The 22668-nt window shown below is 34.6% G+C and overlaps 1 protein-coding gene across 3 annotated transcripts in view; it reads right to left on the reverse strand.

Moving 5' to 3' along the window:
- The window catches only part of LOC118180668 (synaptotagmin-12-like), a 172855-nt gene that overhangs the window by 24421 nt on the left and 125766 nt on the right, over positions 1–22668 (reverse strand). For all 3 annotated transcript variants that reach the window (XM_085826703.1, XM_085826707.1, XM_085826711.1), the window contains 4 exons: positions 10400–10529; positions 9003–9212; positions 6381–6501; positions 1006–1145 (listed from right to left, as the gene is read on the reverse strand). In XM_085826703.1, coding sequence (XP_085682829.1) covers positions 1006–1145; positions 6381–6501; positions 9003–9212; positions 10400–10529 — 601 coding nt within the window. The remainder of the gene's footprint in view (positions 1–1005; positions 1146–6380; positions 6502–9002; positions 9213–10399; positions 10530–22668) is intronic.

Consider the following 22668-nt stretch of genomic DNA (forward strand, 5'->3'; position numbering starts at 1 on the left):
GTGAAAATTTGAAAATATAACGCTGATTTTTGTTGTTTGACTTCTGAATTAGTGCCTGATAATAGTTAAAAAACTCTCAGTAAATAAAGGTCTTGCTTTATTACATAATGCCAATCACTATTTCAGTGAAATTTTATGAAAAATTAAATTGATTCTGCTCTGGCCATTTTTTTTTTTTGTTTCAATTTAAACTTTTTAGGCTTCTTCAGCTAATACCAGTATTATCTTCGGTGAATACGTAGATATGTCTTACGGCTGGAACCAAATAAAGATGAAAGTTAAATACTAAAAATTTAATTAAATATGATAATGTAGCATAACATTACTTTACGTATTTGATAAGTTATGGATTATACACAGAAAATCAATCGATTAAAAAAGTAATATTTTTAAAATAGTCGACTGCGTATGTTTTTCTGCAAATTGCTATACTTAGTCGAAATTTAAACTACGATTACTAGAAAAACTACAGTTAACTATTTGCTTCTATTTTTCTTATTTCTTCGTTTGGAGCTTTGACCATAATTTCGGAAATATACATATATTGTTGGAGAAAACAACATATAATTCGTTTAGGCATTCCAAAAATAGATATTAGTAATCATGCTTCCTCGGTAATTTTGAAATTTACAATCATTTTTGCAGTGTGTCTACAGATTTTTCAGACTAATTTTTTTCAATCAATTTCAAGAAAACTTGCTTTTCCTAAAACATCGTTTGCTTATGAGTAGAATTTTTTGGGCAATTAGGCAATCAATGTTTTTTTTTTTTTTAATTAGTGGGCATCTGTTGTCGTGGATTTGAAGCCTGACCAAAGAATATCAATCAAGTTTCGCTGTAAAGCAGGGAAAAACAATGAATTAAAAAATAACATTACGAAATTCATTACGTGGCAGATATACACCATCTATGCATTTCCTGAGCTTTCAGATCAGCATTGTGTACAGTATCATACTCCCTACGCAGTATCATACACATTTTTAAGCAAAGGTCTGAATTTTTTACCTGTAAGGCGTGTGAGGGCACAGAAAAGATCATCGCTTCATTGAAATTTGGATCCCTTTCATTCTTTTTAACAGACGTTTTCTTCTTTGCGAATTTTTTGCCATTCTGTAGGAGGTAAACTTTTACAAAGGGGTTGAATTCTGAAAGTAAATAAAACAAAATTCAAATTAAAGAAATATAGATGCTTAAAAAGCAATAATTAAATATAAATTACATATGAAATTCACATTCCACTTTTTTTTTAAAATAACGCAGAATTCAACCTTAGGTGGACGTTGCTTTTATGGAAAAGTTCCAACATATTTCAATCGAGTCTAACAAAATGAATTTCACACCTTGAAGAAGCAGAGCATATTTTAGATTGCCTCGAATCCCATACAAACTTTATATAAAACTAAAGCCAGTCTAAGGTTTACCTTCGGCTAATTCTCTTCAGATCTGCCTGCTTAGCTTCAGTTTAAAACCACTTTATTATTAATTCATATAAACTCCAAGAATTTGTTTCGAAATTTATCGTTGAAGAGATTTAGTTTGTTTGATAGCAGAATCAAAAGGAACACTTATAAAATTAGAATAACGAGGTGGTGGTGGTGAGTAAACAATCGCATCCTATAAACCGTTTCGAAAAAAAGGTATCTTTATGTATTATCGCAAACTAATAGAAATCGCCAAATTTTTAGTAGTCACGATCTCAGCAGGACCAAACTTTGGCTGCCATGTGTATAACAGTTTTTAGATAATCATACCCATTGTAAATTGCAATCCGAACATTCACTAAATCACCTTTTTCTTCTGTCAAACCGCCAAACTGTGCCAAGGTAGTTGTACTAATACGTATGAAGTGAGAAAAAGTAGTAATATTTTTGTTAAAACGCGCATTTTGTAAGTTAAATTCTATCTGTTATTCAGCAAATACTAGTCTTTACATACCGAAACGGCAGTCTACGAGGTACTTTTCATCGGGGAGTAGTGAAGCAAGGCATTTTACATTTGGAAATTCAGAAAATTGCAAAGTGAAGTATTAGGCAGTTTTTCTGATTGCGATGTAGAGCACAATAGGCAATTTACGCCTAGAAATCTGCATTTATTTATTTAAAATTCAGAAGATTTTAAATCTTTTAAAACGAAGTTTACTAGTAGTTAAAAACTACATGTAAAACAATAAATTAGAGATAATTTCAAAATAATTGTTTGAACTGAAAAAAAAAAAAAAAAAAAAAAACAGTAAACCATAACTCTAAACTATATTTAAAAAACAATACATTGCTAATGAAAAATAATATTTATAATTCATTATTATATTATTGAAAACTTTTCTATGAATGCATAATTATCATATAATTAACTATTATTATTATGAATTATCTCATTATTTATTATAATTAGAAAGGGTAGATATTTTTTTAAATAATGCTTAAAACATTTACTGTCGTCGATGCGGTTTTTAAGGCAATTTCTATTTGAAAAAGGAATATCTTTTCACGTGAGGTGGTCAATCATAGAGAAATGATTGCATACGGGAGATGGCACATTTTCCAAAGAAATCTGTCTTATCTGGAAAGTATTTCTCAAAAGATCACTACATTAGGCATGTGCATGGAGGACCGCATTAGGAATCTACATGGAGAACTTTCCAGAGGGATTCGCCTTAAAAAGAGATGTTATTGTATTGAGTCGAGTATTTTATTATTTATTGGACAGTCTATTATTGCTCATTGCACAAGTACATATAAAGCAATATTTCACTTCAGTGTCCTTAAGAAATGACTGCCTACATTAGCTTACTTATTTACTATGCTGATTACTCTTACATGCCCATAAATTTTACTATTTATTAGTAGCCTTACTTAATTACTTTGATGTTTGTTTTTACATGCTTACTACTGTTAATAACTCTGCTTTGTACAATTGTAAATGTCTGGTTCACACTTACCCTTCACGTCATTAGTTCGAAGCGCTTAATAGTGCCTCGGAGCATTTTCAAGTCTGTCAAATTGTCTAGGTATACCTTTGTTCTAATTATTTAATCTCGCTCTTTGCAAATGACTTAAAATGTATATTAAAAATGTTATTTAAATTATGGTTTATAACTTCTGTATAGAACTATTATTTCCTTTACAAATTCGAAGTTGCGTACATATTCTACGAAGGTAGGGTCCTCGACCCCAGGTACTCTGGTGACAATCACCACTCAACCATCTAGCTTAAGGAATGACTGCATACATTATCTCTTGACAACACAGTTTATTTCTGTTTTCTCTTTTTATTTAATTATTTTTCACTAATATATCTGTTTACTTTTAAGTAAAACAAATGAAGCAATAATAAATAAATTTTTGTGCATGGTTGAATATACCCAGTTATAAGGCATTCGATTGTATGTTGTTTTTTATTTATTAAAACAGCACTTTTTATTTTATTTCAGTCAAACCCAGATACACATTGATAGCGATTTTCAACACATTTTGAGTATACATCAGCCCTACATAGATATGAGTAAATGGGAAATATTTTTGCTCTAGGCTCACGCAAAAAGGCTGTTATAATGATGATGCAAACAAAATTAATTAAACTATTAAACTAACAATTATATGCAGTTTAAGATAGTAAAGAAAGATAGTAAAAATAAATAGTGAGAAAGTAAGGAAAAGAAAAATCAGAAAGAAAAGACAGAGGGAGTATATTTTTTGTTTCTTAAAATGCTATTTATTAATAATGCAATAATTTTTTTAATCACGTAATTAAAATCATGATTTAAATGGCTCAATTTTAATTCAGATACACTCTATCTACATTAAACATATACAAGTTGCTATGAATAGAAAAAACATTTCTTATTACAAACTTTAAATCACATCTCTCAAGTAATCTTCTTGAAAATATTTGAGACATTCGCGATAGAAAAATAACTGTGAAACTCGCGTGTTTTCTTTCTGCTCTTCTAGGGAAAGAGGCCCACCAGCGGCCGAGCGGTAAAAAACGCTGAACACTGGTCCGAGGCTCGAATCCCGCGAACGGGCTGGCTGCACATGGGCGTTTTCGTGGTTTTCCCCATGTGTAACGCGTTTACGAGCCTGTTTTCCCTTAGAAAGTCCTCCACGAAGGCATCCCTCCCCTTAGGCAGATAGCCCTCGAAGCTTTGCCATAATCACACACACACTTCTAGGGAAAGAGGGCGTGTGCAAGAACTCTAACTTCTCTACTCCCCGATGAAAATAATAGAATCGCCTCTCTCGTAGGCTGCCGTTTTGGGATGTAGACGCTAGTCATGCAAATGCCTCCGCTTTGTTTCGCTGGTTACTGTCACTCTTTGGTGGTGCCATCTCGTGATGAATGTGGTAAATGCATCATTGCTGAGTCCATGACCTTAGGGGCCGGATTGAGATCCGAGTGAAACCCGAATATAGTACTTCAAGGCCAAAACGTGAACATAACTATATCGTCTTAATAATGCAGTTGGAAGGAGGCAGTATTACAATACGGGACGACTTTTGCAATTTGGCTGCCTTCATAAGGTACTATTAGGTTGCGTTCAGATGGCGACGTAAATGTCAAAAGCATAGTTACAAGGTATAAAATGCGAGAATTCCGTTCACAAGATACTACGATGTTAGTCTTTTAGGCTGGTGTCCAGCACGAATTTCATCGCGCTCTTACCAGCACCGCATTTGCCCCATGATGGGTATACCACGCGTGTATAACCTTATTTATTTTGCCGCTAATGGGGGAATTTCCCGAAGGAAGTGTATAAAATAAGGCTCTTGCCTGTATGATCCGTGTTGGTGCTGCACTGAGATGTGAGATTATGGTAAGATTAAATGTCAAATGTAAATAAATGAGTGGCATATGGTCTTAAGTTAAAATCTTCGTCAAGCAATTCATATTTAAAGTTGTCTGCGTAGTGTACACGGCGTTAGTGACTGCTTTAGTAAAAAAAAATATTATTTATCCTTCTGATGTGACATTTTATATCTTCAATTTCGAGGTTTTTATGCAAATCTTCGTTATGAATAAACCAAGGTGCACCTGTGATCTTTCGTAAGAAGCTGTTTTGAAATGTTTGCAGTTTGAGAAAGTCAGTTTTGGAGGCAGTACACCACGCCGGTGAAGCATATATCAGAATAGGCCGGAGAATACTTGTATAAATTCACTTTTTCCTTGATAGGTCTAATGATGATGATGGGTTAATAAATGAATTAAGCTTTCGAGCAACCCCAGTTGCTTTCCCGATGGCTGTGAAAATATGTGGATTCCAAGTCAGGGTGGAATTAAAGCGAACTCCTAAATAGGTTGCTTTGCTGACTTTTGGAACCGTTTCGTTGAATAAGGTCAGCTCGACATCTACATTTTTCCTTCGGTGGCGCCCTAAAAGTAATAGTTGGGATTTAGAGGCATTTATACTGATCCGTCACTTCCAACACCAATGTTCTGTTTCACGCATCCGCCTCTATATGCGTTGACATTTTCCGGATTGAGAGAACATGAGAGGATGGCTGTATCATCAGCATAACATGCTGCGATACAGTTGCTATTATTATCAAATAACGGAAAATCCATTGCGTAGATAAGGTATAAGAGGAGACCTAAATTTGAACCCTGAGCAACACCTGTTTGGATTTGTTTGTTTGGAGAGTAGTAATAACCGCACCTGATGCTAAATGATCTATTGGTGATGAACGACTAAATAAGGAGAAGCATCTCTCTAGTGACGTTGAGAGGGATCATTTTATATATTAGTCCGTTATGCCGTTTATATATGAGTATGTTATATGGCCCCATACGACGCGTGCAACGGTTGCAAACATGACAAACCTGAAATTTGAATACCTCCCACATCCCCCTTACTCGCCAGACCTCGCACCGAGCGATTTCCATCTGTTTGGTCCGCTCAAAGAAGCAATGGGCGGCAGGAAGTTCCACTCCGATGAAGAGGTACGCAACGCGGTGCACGAGTGGTTGCGTCGTCGCCCAAAAGGCTTTTTTTCTGCAGGTATTCAGGCTCTTCCGAAGCGCTGGCGGACTTGCATTGAACGAGGAGGGGACTATGTTGAAAAGTGATTTACTTCTGTACCCTGTGTGACCAATAAATAATATTAAAAAAAATAATTATGGTTTTCATTTGACTCCCCCTCGTATCATCAATGGAAGGGTAAGGGAACAATAAAAGATAGCGAAGCTGAGCAAAAATATCCCGAAAAAGCGGTGATGAGTCGAAATATTAGGGCTTCCTTGCTTTTCCAAAAATAACTACTCATAAATGTTAATACAGTTTATAATATAGTTTACTGAGAAACAACGAAACAGTTTCCGGCGATAATACATCACTGATGAGTTAAGCAGATTTTTTAAATAGATGGTAATAGGTTAGTACTTACCTGATAAATTGGGTGTCTTTTTCCATCGCAGATTTCTTCCTTTGACAATGACTACAGTTAGGCGTTCAGCGGTAGGTAAGTAACTCAAAGAAAACATAATGTCGCCTAGTTCTGCAGGACCCTATCAAGAAAATAGTTAAAAAGTTTGAAATTAAGAAAAGGTATTTATTAATTTCATTTGCGCTTATAATTGTTCACTTAAAGTATAAGCAATTATGAAACACAAACGAAGATCCATTAAACAAGTTTAAGAATTATTTCCGGATATAATGTTCTTTTAAATTTTGTTCTATTGCTAATTTAATCAGATTTTTTATTTTCTTCGCTTTGAGATGAGGGTAAAGAATAGAGATCTAATTCGAAAATTTAGGGATTAGAGATTTCGTTCAAGTACAATTATAATTATTAAATATTTTAATAAAAACATGGAATATAATCAAAACAGATGTCTACAAAAACTGACATTTATTTAAAAAATAATAAATTTTGTACCAGATGAGTTTATTTATAAGTAATAATTAGATGTATAATGAGTATATTGCATTTCGTAAAAAATTAAAGGCATTTCTCTTTATGACGTTTTGTGATATAACTGTCAGCATATGCCGTTGGAATGTCTGAGGTTTGATTGTCGGCGATGACGCAGCTGACTATTCAAGATTCTTGCTCACCAAAAGCCTAACGATTCTAAGGTGGCGCCAAAGATGATGACGCCTGAAGATAAGAGGTGAACAATATTTATTGCATTTCAAACGCAAGCCTAATTCACGTAAGAAAAGTTAAGAAAGTCAAACTTCACTCATGGCAGCTCTTGCAATTGTTACGTTGCAATCAAAAGGCTTTTAAATCAACCTTTTGAATCAAATTTAGATTCCTTTGTCAGTAATGATAATGATACTAATATACTCGCTAGATGCGAATGCTTTATGCTAGATGCTTATTTAATCTTTTGATTTCGATGGACATTTTTGTTATTTTTGTGAATAAAGCGGCAGAGAATTATTAAATATTTTAATTTTTATGTCCTTGGAATATTTACGGTTAGTTTTATTTTAATGTAGCAAACAAGCTTCGAATACTTCCAAAATACTTACAGATATTCTGACTTAACATAAAGTTCGAGTCGGAAAGCGATATGAAGTAAATATTGTTCAAGTTAGAGGGGATCTTAGAAGTTTTATAAATATATTAATAGAGATAATTTATCATACATAAAGTTAGTGTATTTTGAAATATTTAATAAGGCGAGTGATTTAAAAAATAATAATACAATGAAATTAAAATTTAAAGAGTTCTTACTTGCTAAATCCATTAAAAACTAAGAAACAAATAAACATCTGTAACTTCATGGCAGAAAAGGAAGATTTTTAGGACTATGTTTGTTACAAATAACGAAATTGAATAAACCTTTCATTTATTTTAAAATATCCGCAGTTCTTATTTATTGGTTGGTTGCTTTTATACCCACGAAGTGTGAAACTAATCCATGAATTGTTAGGGCAGCTCGATTAGTATGAAGAAACTTTCCATAGTATGAATTTTCCCGTGAACGTTAAGTATAACATTCTGAAATTCCGCTAATATTACAGGACAGATGCTCTACAGTGAATTCAATAAAAGGAGAATTTCTGCAATATGGACTTTTAACACTTCGATGTGAGCGAATTTTTAATATCTTATAATGCCTAGTTCTCAATCTAGGACTGGATTATTTAATTATGTCAAAGCACACTAGGGCTATCTGCTTAAATGGAGGCATGCCTTCGTGGAGGACTTTCTAAGGGAAACTGTCTCGTATACACGTTACACATGGGAAAAACCATGAAAACGCCCATGCAGCCAGCCTGTTCGCGGAATTCGAACCTCGGACCGAACTACCAATGTTCAGCGTCTTTACCGCTCGGCCACTGGTGGGCTAGTTCTCAATCTTGAAATAATATAAAAGATGTCTAAAAAAACAATGTTTTTCTTCAGCTCTTCACACCAGAGGCTAATTTGATAAGCTCTGCCGTCTGAATGTATGGACACTCCCAGAGGAACACGCGAATACAAGGACCCAATATGTCAGCAATAACTTAATTATTTTGACAAGCACATTTACCACGTAAGTCAGTTGGTTAATGGAAAACACGTAAATGTAAATGCTGTTCTAAAAGGAGTATGTCTAATTAAGAGCCTCGAAAACTACAAAAGCCAGACGGTCCCTGATTTTGTTAAGATGATCCAATGGATAAAACTGAACAATACTGGTAATTTGTTAAGGGTTCCGTTAGGATGAGCTGGCTACTTTAATAGGTTTCGTCGCTTTAATTAGATATAATAAGAATGAATGCATTTCAACGATGATAAATTAGAAAGTCTTCAACAAGTGCACTCCTGCTAAAGCAGACAACATACTTTCCCATAATTAGTTAACTAACCTGTTCAAATTTTAAAATGTATTTTCTTATAGTTTGAAATTGGTTATGACATTAACATCACCACGGAATCAAGTCTCTCGAGCTAATATTGAGAAAACTAATTACTTCTAGATGTTTTCGAAAGATATAAAAATTTGGATTCGTTTAGTGAAGAGTTCTTTAATAAAAAGTTAAAAAAAAAAAAATAAAATAAAAATGAAACCTGATTTGAGTCGATAATTGGGAACCATCCTAGATAAGGCTGCGCTAGGTCAAGATCAGATAATTTGACTTCGCACTCTCCCATCATGGAATTTGTGTACTTGTCACAAGTATACACAGTGCACAATAACGACCTTTGAGGAAGATCCGCTTCATCCACCCCAAAAAGGAACCTTTCTTTGAAGAGTGGGTTATTGGTCTTGCGCTGAACCTGAAAGAATGAAGAATTGGAATAGTTTTAATTCCTGAATAATTTACGCAAAAGAAAAAAAAAAAAAAAAAAAAAAACTTTTAATGTAAAAGAGACATTGTGTAAGAAAAATAATTTTTTCAGAGTTTTGAAAGCATGTTTAGCATTTTGCATTATTCAAGACTGAAGAAGAAATATACATTTACACCTTTAACAATATAAATGTACGATTAAATTCAGTAATTATAAAAAATTAATTTAATTTAGTGAAGTAAAAGTTTCATTAATGATTCCTTTAAGAGTGAAGGATTATTCTAAGCAGGAAATCGGGATAACACTCAAACGAGTTATTCGTATTCATTACCTAAATAAGTTAAATGTGTAAATATTGACTAGTTTTCATTTAATGAATAACAGTTTTCCAATCTTTTCTTCTTAATTCTTCTGAAGAATTTCACATAGATAATAGACATTAAGTATTAGAGAAAATTATCTAGGTACTGTACCAAGTTTCATATCTGTATATACTGTATTTTGTGACAAGGAAGTGAAAATTAAAAAGTACGCACTCGCTCATAAAAGCTATGTCATAAAAGCTATCACCAGCACTTTGTAATTTCTCATACCAGTGTGCGACGTCTTTGCTACGTCACGTGCTACTTGGGTTTATTTAGAATTAACTTCATAGAAAATTATAATATAGTTAAAATTTGTAATTAATTTCCACATCGCATAATTCATATGATTAAGTACGCTTCCACTAATATTATGAAACTTATTATATATATTAAAATGCAAGAATGTATTAATATATTTATACCACGCATTTAATACATCGAACTTTTATATTGATACTAATCGAAGTACTGTTGATTAAACATTAATATGCTATTGAAAGTTGAGCTTATACTAAGGAGTATCCTGAGATGAACACCTTGTGAACCTGAATAATGCACAAGATTTACATTAAATAATATTCCCATGAGTTTTATCTTCTTAGTAAGCAAGATTTATATTAATTTTTCCTCACAGCCGATTAATTTTTCATGCAATTTCAGTAACACATTTTATTCTTAAATAGTTCATCTTTCATATAAATTAAACATCTAATAAGCAGTTTATAACAAATAAATGAAAAACTTGCAGTATAAAATTATTTGAATACTAATAATAATTACTACAATAATAATAATAGTAAATATAATTACCCTTGTTTGCATGTTTGTAGATCTGTCAGGAAGAAGGAATACTTTGATATAAGTATCGACAACAGAGTTAGGTATAGGTCCTACTAAGTCTCTGGCTCGGTTTATTATCACTATTAGATCCTCGGTTTCACTAAAATTGTGTTAGATAGAAGCAGTTATAAATTATCTATGTTAATAACTTCTTTATTCCATAAAAAAAGACAAAATAGATGCCAAAGTACTATCTAATGGCAAAATATTTTGCGATTAGACAAAATAATAACAAACATTGTAATGTTTTTGCTTTATAGTTGAAAGCTTTTGTTAATAATTACTTGAAACTCTGAATGTTTAGAAAATTATACTATAATTTTCAAATTAAAAATAATTTTATAAACATATGCAATGAAATAAGATTAGTTTTAATAGATATATTATTAAAAGTCACTACAGAAAATAAATTAATTGCTATAATAAAGATAAAATGATGGGAGTTCATAAAGCTTCTTAACAACCATTGTTTTCTACTTCAGTAAATCTTCAGATTTCTTTTTATATCACGAAATCAAAAAATCATTTGCTTTACCTAATGATTTTTGAAAAATCTTTAAAATTGATTTTTAGTTTTCTTCAGAAATTTCGTAAGGAAATTTTAATTTTAAATTAAATTTATTTTGTAAAAGATGCATTTTAGAAAGCTACAATATTATATTTTCCGCATTAATTTTAATGCATGCTATTAAGCAGTCTGGTATATGAATCTTTCTCTTATTGGATATCACATATATAAATTCATAAATTACATATATTACTACATAAACTACATACATTATAAAAGGTATTTTATACACAGTTATACACTCCCATTTATGAAAATTATAACACTATGAAATAGTGGCGGCTAGTGGCTAAAATTATTGGGGGTGCTGTTCCAAAAAAATTTAACCTTCTTTTTAAAATTGTGTAAAAGGAAACAAACATGTATAAAAAGAAAATTTATTTTGAAACTTCATGAAATATTACAAGAAAAAGATTAAGCATTTCTTAATTACTTTAACCAAAATTGCTACAGTTGTCTATTCTTTGTTCATTTAAAAATGAAATCTATTCTTGTTTTAATTTGAGCGAAAAGATCAATAATTTTCTCCTTGGTCTCTGGATGACAACTGAGGAAATTTTTCTTTATTGAAAGCAAAAGCGCATTTAGTTTTTCTAAATTCCTAGTGTTTCTTAGAAAAGTTTTCATTCTTTTCAATGTTGAAAAGCAACGTTCTGCCTCTGATGTAGTCATGGGAACTCTCAAGAGAATTTTTATCAGTTTCGTAATTTCACTAAGAACATCATCTAGATTATTTTCGAAGATAAATTTCAGTCTCAATTAATTTGAAGTATTCATGGATATCAGACCTACAATGGAATACTTTTAGTTCAATTTCAAGCTTTTCTTTGTTAATCATTGGATATACTTCACAGTACTATGATATATCACTAGATAATGGTCAGTACTATTTCTTCTGTAGAATGTTCATTCCTAAAACTAAGCATTTCTTGTTAAACAATTTAGCAGCTGCCAAGTGTTTAGTGGAAGAATATCTGTGCATTATATCAATACCTAGTATAAAGTTACATATTTCCTTAGCTTCTGCCATCAGCGTCTTTGAAAAATTATCACAGTACTTTGAGTTTCTTAATTCTAAAATAGCAGTTTTGAAATTTGTTATATATTCATTAACTTTAAACACACTAATTTCTCTGGATTGCATTAAGTTGTATATTATTTCAACATGAGGCATCTTGATAAAAAAGCTCTAACCAAAACTTGAAATTATCACCATTTAGATATTTTAAAATTCCTGTTACTTTTGCAATAGTTTGATCTGCATTTGATGTTGACTGAATTTCAGTAAGGCAGTTTTTTAAAAGTTGCAAATTTTCACGAACTCTGTTTATGATCCGTATGATGAAGTTCCACCTTGTGGAGGAATACCACACGCACAGAGTAAAAAGAAATCACGTTTTTCAGCAACATGCCAGAATTTCGGCACTGCAAGAGTGACAGTGCTCCTCTCTCTACCCGGCTCGTGTGCTTGCTTCTATATGCGCATGCGGAGAAGAGCCAAACACCACGTCGCTGGAACTGTGAAGCGCGCAGTTCCAAATAAAGACTTTCGTACCTCTTTCACAAAGCGGGGGATGGCAACTGACTTTAAGGATTATACATTGTAAAAGTATAAAGAAAGAATTAAAGACTAAAGGGCACACTATATTAAATATTAAAAATAATAATAAGTGGAAATAGAGTGTGCTGTAGTTCCACAGTGCTTATTACGAGTCGCCACTGCTATGAAGAAATCTTCGTCCTAGAAAGAAACATACGCCAGTATTACTCTTAAAGTGCAACGAAAAATTAAGGACTTAAAATTAAGGAGTAATACTCCTAAATCACTGGCCTGAAATCTGCATTTTGCAAAGCATCCATCAATGAAAATAAGTGCTTCTACAAGTCACGGCATCGAATGAGAGATTGTTGTATTACTGGTATACTGTCTGTTAGGCATTATGCTTTCTCGTCGTTGGAATCTACAACTCATTGATAGTGACTTTTAGAAAAATGTGATGAGCCACTGGCCAGTTGACTATCTCTCCTATATGCTCAATCGACATTTCTGGCGAATTAGTAAACCAGGGAATGAACAATATTCGTTGTGCTGCCAAGAAAACACGGACATTCCGGACAGCATGTGGCCAGAAGTCACCTTATTGGAGTGTAACTTTAGAAGTGTATTGAATAAATGGTAGGACCTCAGCCTCTACATCTTCTCTCATATAGCAGTTGCTACTGAGAATACCTGAAACTCTCAATAGCTAACCCATAATAACTTACGACGCCCCCCTCTAAAGCGCCTGCTTATCGCCCAGTATGACGTTCTACAATGAACACTGGATGATAGAGCTCATTACAGGATTCGTGCCCTAATGTGTATGCGGTCATCACTGTAGTCTATTTCAAATCACGATTATCAGTAAACATAACCTCTTGACGCGTCCGTCGTAGTTTGAGGCGTCGATGGTTCATAAATAAGCGATAAGCAACGGAGGACGTGGGCACTGTCCCTTTACCAAAAGGTTAATCGGTATAGCTCCACGTCCACCTATATCTAGAGCCTAAAGAGGAATCACAAGACGCCACGCGCCGGGCGCCCAAACCCAGAGCCAAATTCAACCCGGGGGCAGTCCAACAGACCAAATGCCCACGAAAGACAGTCTCAACAACCGCCCAGGCTCCACATTTATTAAATAAAATAACAAAAGCATGCAGGGCCAAAAAGGGCGAGTAAGCAAAAATTTTACAAAGGTGTAATACACACAAATATAGAATATACATAAGCTAAAGTACAGTCTGATGTTGGGCAGCCCAATAATATACAATGAATAAAATATAGACAGTAGAATTAGACTTAATGACAATATAACATAAAAATAGAGAACATAGTGAAATAATGAATGTAAATGATTACAGCAATACACAGAGGATATACCAAAAGAAATAAAAATAAAAGAATACAATGTAACAGAATGCAATAGCGGTACAATATACTTGATCACGTGGTATTGTGGGAAAAACATGCAATAAGGCTAATTATACGATTATGAGGAATAAAAATAACATATTTAGCCTGCATAAAAGTTAACGAATATAAGATACTATACAATACTATACAATATTACAATACAATACAATACAAAAAAAAATTAACATATTTAACCTGTACTAAAAGCCAACTGATATAAGATACTATACAATACTATATAATACCACAATACAATACGATACAGTAGATACAATACCACAATATAATACGATACAGTAGATGCTATACAATACTATACAATGAAAATACAAAATACATTCAGTGTTGGTGACACAAAAATACATTTAAAATTGTCATGACACTAGTGATGAAAATACAAAATACATTCAGTGTTGCTGACACAAAAATACATTTAAAATTGTCATGATACCAGTGATCCTAATGCAGCAAATAAATTGATGCAGTTACCTGCATAAAAGATAACTTATATAAGATACCATGCAATACTATACAATACTACAATACAATACAATACAAAAGCTAATTAAACGATTATAATGAATAAAAATTAACATATTTAACCTGTATAAAGCCAACTGATATAAGATACTATACAATACAAAACAATACCATAATACGATACGATACAGTAGATACTATACAATACTATACAATAGAAATATAAAATACATTCAGTGTTGATAACACAAATATACATTTAAAATTGTCATGACACTTGTGATCCTTATGCAGCAAATAAATTGATGCAGACAGTTAAATGTGTTACTATACATTTGCAAAGGATGAAATATAGACTTAAGTATGCCACAAATTATGAACATATATTATACCGTGAAAAACACAAAATACATTCAATGTTGGTATAAATACAATGGATATATTTAAAACAATGGATAATGGTTGGATATATTATACAATGAAAATCTCTAGCGACCCCAATACATTCAGTGCTATTATTACACAGAGAATTAAATGTATGATATTACATGGGCAATTGATGAAAAGAAGACAGTAACAGTATAATGTATAGCCAAATATGCAAGTATATGGTATACCGATGTTTAACAGCAACTGGCAAACAATGTACCATTAATACGCCCAACTAGATATGCCAAGATATTATATACTATTATACAGTGAAAAACGCAAAATACGTTCAATGTAGATATTATCATAGTGCATTATGAGGGAATACAGACAGTTATATGTTTGATAATACATGGGCAAAAGATAAAAATAAAGACAATAACATTATTATTCATAGGTAAATATGCAGATTTAATATATTCAGATATTTAACAGCACCTGGTAAAAAATGTACTATAAGTACATTGATAGCTGCTATGGACAACAAAGAGACTATTAGGACAATACATATGCAACAGATAAATATGCAAATTCAATATATACAGATATTTAACAGCACTTGATAATAAATGTGCATATGCAAAAGATAACATTATTATTCATCGGTAAATAGGCAAATGCAAGATATACAGATACTAAACAGCACCTGGTATTAAATGTACCATAGGTTCAAGGACAGCTGTTATAGACAATATTACCTGGTTGCACTTAGAAAAAGATGCTGAGAGAGAATATACAAATATTTGACTGCTGCTATACACAGCGACTTATAACAGATGGATTACAATAGATTACAATGGTTACAAACACTTCAGAGCATAAAAGTAGATGGGTTATAATATATACAAGCAATTGAAGAAGTTGAATCATATGTCGATATTATAAGGCACAAAGATCAAGTCCCAGATTCATCAGTTTGTCAATTAAACGGACTATCTTTTTGACTTGATGCCGTTGCTTAATCAAAAAACGACTAAAGGCAGTCCTATCCGTTGGTGGAAAAGGAATATGGAATTCAGTAGTAAGTGGACAATCGATTAGATAGTGTTCTGGATTGCCCAGTTGTCCACAACTACAGAGTGCTGAGGAAGAGAGTCCATGTCTCTCGAAATAAAAGGGAAAAGGCCCGTGGCCCGTAATGTAGAAGATCAGCTGTGGTGGCATGATTAATCGGTCTAAATCTACTTTAGGGACATGGGCAAATGCTCGGCGACCAGTTTCCTCCGAACTCCATGCATTTTGCCACAAGGAGATGGCTGTGAGAAGTAAGTGACGCTTTAGATTAGATACTGGGCGTGAAACCGTCAAGGTCTGTGTTATCTCGTGATTCTGTGCTGCTTCTTTAGCAAGCCTATCGACAGTTTCATTACCGTAGTTCCCCACATGAGCTTTTGTCCATTCTAAACAAATGTGTAGATTTTTATGTCGAGACAAGCTAGTTTGAATGTCCACAATAATGGGGGATGAATGCAGAGGATTTAAAATGGCATACAATGTGGAGAGACTATCGGTAAGAACATAGGAATGTGAATATCGATGATTAATGATTGTTTGTATTGCTTGTCGAATAGCAATAGCCTCACTCTGGAAGACGCTGTTAAAAGAAGACAGATGGCATTTCCACTGGTGAAGAGTTGTCTGATCTTGCAGTATGGCTATATATGCACAGCCAACCTGATCTTCCAATTTAGAGCCATCAGTATAAAAGACCAGATCAGCATGAGAAACTTGATGACTCGGTTTGAGATTAACATTAACTCCCGTACCATAGAGGGAGGGGTGTTGATCTTCTCTGTTTATTGCTGCTTCATAATCATGGGGGGAGAAAGAGTGATCTCCAAACTGAACTGAACAGCCAAGTTGTCTAATCAACTGATAAGCTGCGTCCTTTTCAACCGCAATAGGTAAAGGCAAGACTCCAGCTGCAACTGCGAGGGCGTTAGTTGGTGATGTGCGGAAGGCACGAGTGATATTTAAGAGAAATGGTCTCTGTATACTATTTAAATGTCGGACTTTGCGTTTTTGCATTGGTGCTGCCCAAATTGCAGCACCATATGAAACAATCTTTTCAGTTACTGTTGCATATAAAACTTTAAGAAGATGTGGATTTAAGCCCCAGTGGATTCCCTTCATAAGTTTAAGGCGTTGAGCAATCACAGCAGTACGCTTCTTGAGATCTAACACATGGGGAATCCAATTGAGTTTGTCGTCGAAAATAATTCCAAGGTATTTAAGTTCACGTTTAATACGAAGACGCTTGCCATTTATGGTTATTCTCGGCTGACGAGTCATAGAACCACCCTTCTTAGGAATGATCAGAATTTGCGATTTCTCTTCAGAGATTTGCAATTTAAAATCTTCACATCTAGTCTGAAACAAAGAACAGGTCTCCTGTGAGTTTGCTTGAAGTTGATCACGAGTCCTACCTCGCACTGTGAATGCGGTATCATCGGCATAAGTAACCACAGTTGTATGTTCAGGCCATGGCTGCTTAAGGATAAGATTGTATGTCACATTCCAGAGAAAGGGGCTCGCACATGAACCCTGCGGGCACCCTCGAGTCTGACATCTATGTACCAGGCCTCCATTATAGGAAATGATCAAATGTCGATCGGACAGATAATGTGCAAGAGTATTATATAAATTGCGGGGGCAATTGGCATTTCTTAATGCATATAGAACTGCCGGCCACCACAACGTATCGAAGGCGCTCTTTAAATCCACTGAGATAAACGCTGTGTGGTGGCCGGAGAACTTATTGCGCAGGATGGTATCTTGAACTTCCTTTAAAGCGTGCAGTGTTGATCTTTTGGTGCGAAAACCGTATTGAAAAGGACACAGATAATTTGTTGAGTACAAATGAAATCTCAATCGTCCCATAAGAAGTTTTTCAAAAGTTTTGCCAAAAGCTGACAACAAACAAATAGGGCGATAAGAATCGGCACGGGCTGGATCACGGTGTTTCTTTAAAAATAAGATCACCTGGCCAATTTTAAAACATTGAGGAAAAGTTCCACTATTGAATAGCTTATTAAACAGGCTTTGGAAGAGACTGAGATTGGTGCTAATAATCAATTTGACAATACGATAGTCAACACCATCTGGACCCGGTGCGCGCTTATTAGGGAGTTGGCGTAAGACTTGCCGAATTTCTTGAGTAGTAAAAATAACATCGTCTGGTGTTTGAAGTCTAGAAGTTTGATTTCGAATAGTCTGATGAAAGGAGGAATCAGTTGAATTATCATCTGTAGAAAAAACCGTATCAAGGACTTCTGATAGAGTTGATTCAGTCAGGTGACTATTAGGACTAACTGTAGGTAAAAGATGGAAAGTTGCTGGCTTAAACAGCTTGTCGGTCGCAATCTTATGATGAATACCATAAACAGATGTTGTCTCAGAACAAAATTTGCGCCAGCTAGTTAATTTGACACGTATAATCATTTGTTTGTAACATGCTCTTTCCTGTCGGTAAAGAGGCAGAGTATTGGAGCTGATATTATTTCGACGCTCTTGCTTTAGCCGACGTCGAAGAGCTCTACATTTTTGTTGTTGAGTACGAAGCTGAGCATTCCACCAATTTAATGTACATAACTTCTTAGTGGTACGAATAGGCAAAACACTATCACATACTATTCGGATGGTAGCCATAAGATCACTAGTAAAATTTTGTAGATCTTCACGAGAATGCAGAGAATGATAAGAGGCCAAATTGGCTTGAATGGCTGCAGTAAACTGTCTGACCTTTCGGCCAGGTAAATTATAACGCCGTATGATTGAGGTGGCTGTAGTTCCCGCGAGTGAAAAACGTATATAGTTATGGTCTGATAGACTTAGACCCTCAATTACTCGCCAATCTTGAAGAAGAGAGGCCATAGGCAAAGTAGACAAAGTCAAATCTGGCCAACCATGTGAATGTTGACGATCAAAAGTCGGAGGAGCATCATGTGAATTATGTTTCACGAGATTAAAACTGGATATAAAATCTTCCAGAAGTCTACCCTTTACGTCCGTAGTAGCATATCCCCACAAACATTATGAGCATTAAATTCACCAGAAAAGAGCAAATTTGGAATTTGAATTGAGGTCAGTAAATCTTGCATCGCAGAGAGCACAGGTTCGATTTCTGAGGACGGTGAGGAATAAATGGAAACCAGAAGGACTGTCAGATGATGAACTTCCAGAAGAACAGCAACAATATCTCGCTGCGCAGTGACAAGTAAAGGAGACCAGGAAGAATTACAATTGACAATAATTGCACGGGGTGGAAGTAAAGGATCTTCCTTTTGATATAGTGTCCAGTGCAGTGGAAAGCCAACCGCCTTACCATTTAGACAATACGGCTCCTGGATTAAGATGAAGTCAATATGTTCAGAAGTAGCATATTCTACAGTCTGTGCCGTCGCAGCTCGAGCATGTTGAAGGTTTATTTGTAGACATTCCGTCGGTAAAGTTCGTTGCAGAAGAGTGGTATTAAGATCTTTTTGTATATGATCCAATGAAGAATCAGATACTAAGTTACCTGATGCTAGACTATAAGGATTGAAGTTAGTAGTCTGTGTTTGCCCCGATGAGCTGGACGCGACGTTGATACTCTGGACAATCGCGGTGGTAGGCGGGATGGGCGAAGTCATATCTGGTACCGTAACGATTATTGGCTTCGCCACAGTTGATGCATTCAAGTGTTTGAGCTGTGCAATCTTTGAGCCCGTGATCTCCTGCACAGTAGGAGCAGTATTTTCGCTTACTCTTGCATTCTGTTTGCACATGGCCATATTGCTGACAGGAGTAACATCTTTTAATTCCAATAAATTCAGTGGCTCTGTGAGCTTGCCAGCCGACGAAAATTTTTCGCCGACGCATGACCGCAGCAAAACTTGGGGAGTCACATTCAACAATCCATTTAATGTATCCCTTCCGTCGCTCCCTGAGACGGAATCGCATCGTGAATGCTGTTTCTGGCAATCCCGTGGCTCCGCTGAGTTCTGAAAGTACTGTTTGCGGTGTGATTGATTCCGGCAAGTCATGGATAGCAATTCTTGGTTTTCGTCTGATTGGTCTACTGACATCTGCTGGTACATCAGAGCGCGTGAGTTCTTGTTCGAGTATCGCAACATCATCAGGTGTTTGACAGAAGACCTCCAAACCTCCGTTATTTATTTTAGTAATACGATCTATTCCAACTTTAAGTTGTGAGAGCGGAACTTTGGTATTAAGCTGTTCTTTAAGCGTATCACTAGTAGTGTCAGCTTTAGGACGAATAATAAGGCTAGGCTTTTTGGGTCGTCGAACAATATCCGCAAAAGATGGAGCAGGAGCCAAAGCCTGATCAGCTGTAGATGGGAGAACAGGTGACTGGAAAGAATGTTGTCGAACCGCTTCACAGCAAAGTATGGTAGATGTATTGACTTCAGCGTCCACCAATTCTGGAATAAGTAAGCCCTCAGGCCCCTGTAAGGCCAAAGTTTGCAAAGTTGTCAGAGATTGTAACAGATGCTCTCGAAGGTCCGAAGATAAGAGGATTCTGCCACCTCTGCTGGTGGTAGCTACTTTGCGTATATCAGCACAGAGTAGTGTAATTTTATCCGCATAAGGTAAGTCAGAGTCTAACAAATCGGGTGCGCTAGTAGCCCCCTGTGATGTTTCTCTGGCAGTTGTTAAAACAGATTTACGGGACATTATAAAGTATTAAAGAGCAGTAGTAAAACATAGACTAAAAGTGCAATGTTCAAAAGTCACTAAGAACGATCAGATTAAAATGTCTATGTGACACGTGATAACAGAGAATAATACAAGCAAAATTCCTGTATAACTAATCAATATACACAAAGTAATGTTTAGACAGCAGAATGACTAAAATTTTAACTGACTCAAATACATATCGAGGTATATTATCAGCAGTTATAATAGCAAGACACTAAATATAGGCAGAGATTATAGATTTCAATCTTCACAATATGAAACAACTAAGTCCAGTAAATTTAATTAAATTACATAAAAAAAAACCCATAAAATAAAGTGAAACAATGCTTAAGGAATATTATAAGACAGTTGAGAGATCAAGAAATATACGTAAAACACTATTTTAATCAATACAAATGTCAAAAAACGAAAACCGAACACTTGTCGAGTGAGATTCGACAATAATCTAATGACGAGAACTGGATCTCGACAAAAAGTTCAACTTCTCGACAATGTTAAAAATTTCGCGAAAAACAACTGCCAAAAGGACAAACCCTTTGGAGCAAATACATATGAAAATACAGTTAAGCCTATTTAAATACAGGGTGAAATTTAGCATAAGTGCATAAAAACATAGCTATTATATACTAACTCGTTAAATATCAATACAAGATTATATTAAGTAATACAAAAAGATAGAACTTAAAATTTAACACATTTTGAACAAAACCCGGTATGAAAATCACTAAAATTTGAAGAGTTATGGATTTTTGAAAACAATTGTCTAATCTCTGGACTTAGAAAATTTCAAGCAAAAAGTTAAGCCTACCTCGGTGCCACGTGTTTGGCCGGCGGTAACCTTCCGTAGGGAAGGCAGCGAGGTAAGTGAACAGAAGTCCGCTGAAATTGCAGCAGCCTATAATCCTTTGTTATTGCACTAAAACACTTATATCTCCGTAAAAAATGGTCACACACACATAAACAAAGTATCCACGCATGTAGCAGATATTCATACATACTTTAAAACCAACGGCGCACTTTCGGCGGCAGAATTTCCAATAGAAAATCTCGAAAAAACAGGAGCGAAACGACACACGTCTGATCTCTCAAACATATATCTCCGACTTATGGTTCATAAATAAGGGAATTTTCCCCAAGGTAACACTTATAAGGCGTTTCTTCCGCCTTCTTAGCGTGCCTTCGCGGTGTAATGGTCAGCACGCTCGGCGCGTAGTCGAGAGGTCCGTGGTTGGAGTCCCGGCAAGAGCATTGCTAATTTTTAATTTCTCCTGCTTTAAAAAATACATAATGTCTCTGCACACTTATATGCAGTATTCCATGTCGAATCGTGGACGCAGGCAGTGGCATTCATGTAACAGAGCTCTAATGCTGTGTTAATGTCAGATATCTCCTGTCATTGTCCCATTTTGTGGTTTTACTGCTGAATTTCGATATGTCCGGTTCTCTTTACTGCTCCAAAGCCATATCACTGTCATGGAATTATTTCAAGTATGATCAACAATATTGTGACATGAAAAGTTTTCACCACTGAGACCGATAATTCTTTCTCAATGAAATTTTACTCTGATTATACGGTACTCTTCGACTTCAAGGAAGTAGTAATGACCTCTACAAGTCAATTTCCAATTCAGTGATGATAATCCACTATATGACCATTTTTATACATCTAATACTACGTTTCAGAGGACTAAAATAAACCAAACGTTTGTTTTATAGGATTTATTCCATTCATTTTCATGCAAAGTTTATTTATTTATTTCCAGAATAAGACTATGTAATTATATTTTTTGTTTAATATCATCTTAAAATTCTTTTTAACGATATTACAATGGGATTACACATTAACATTAACATTATTTCACTCAGCTTATGTAATTTTGCTGATTTAATATATTAAGTCTGCCTTGAAGTTTGCAAAGAAGCAATGAAATGCAAAAGAAACACTTCCCATCTCACTGAATATTTCTGTTAAAATTAGCTTCTTCTATTTTGAATGAGAATGCAAGTACTTTTCGTACCATTTTCTCATTTTGAGCAGTTTTTTTTTTTTGACATTTTGTTACTTGTGTTATGCTTCAGAATGCTACTAATATTTAAAATTGTTTTTGA

This window comes from Stegodyphus dumicola, chromosome 1 (genome assembly GCF_044657685.1).
Source record: "Stegodyphus dumicola isolate Sdum_Otavi_A_Nest chromosome 1, ASM4465768v1".
Taxonomy (NCBI): Eukaryota; Metazoa; Arthropoda; class Arachnida; order Araneae; family Eresidae; genus Stegodyphus; species Stegodyphus dumicola.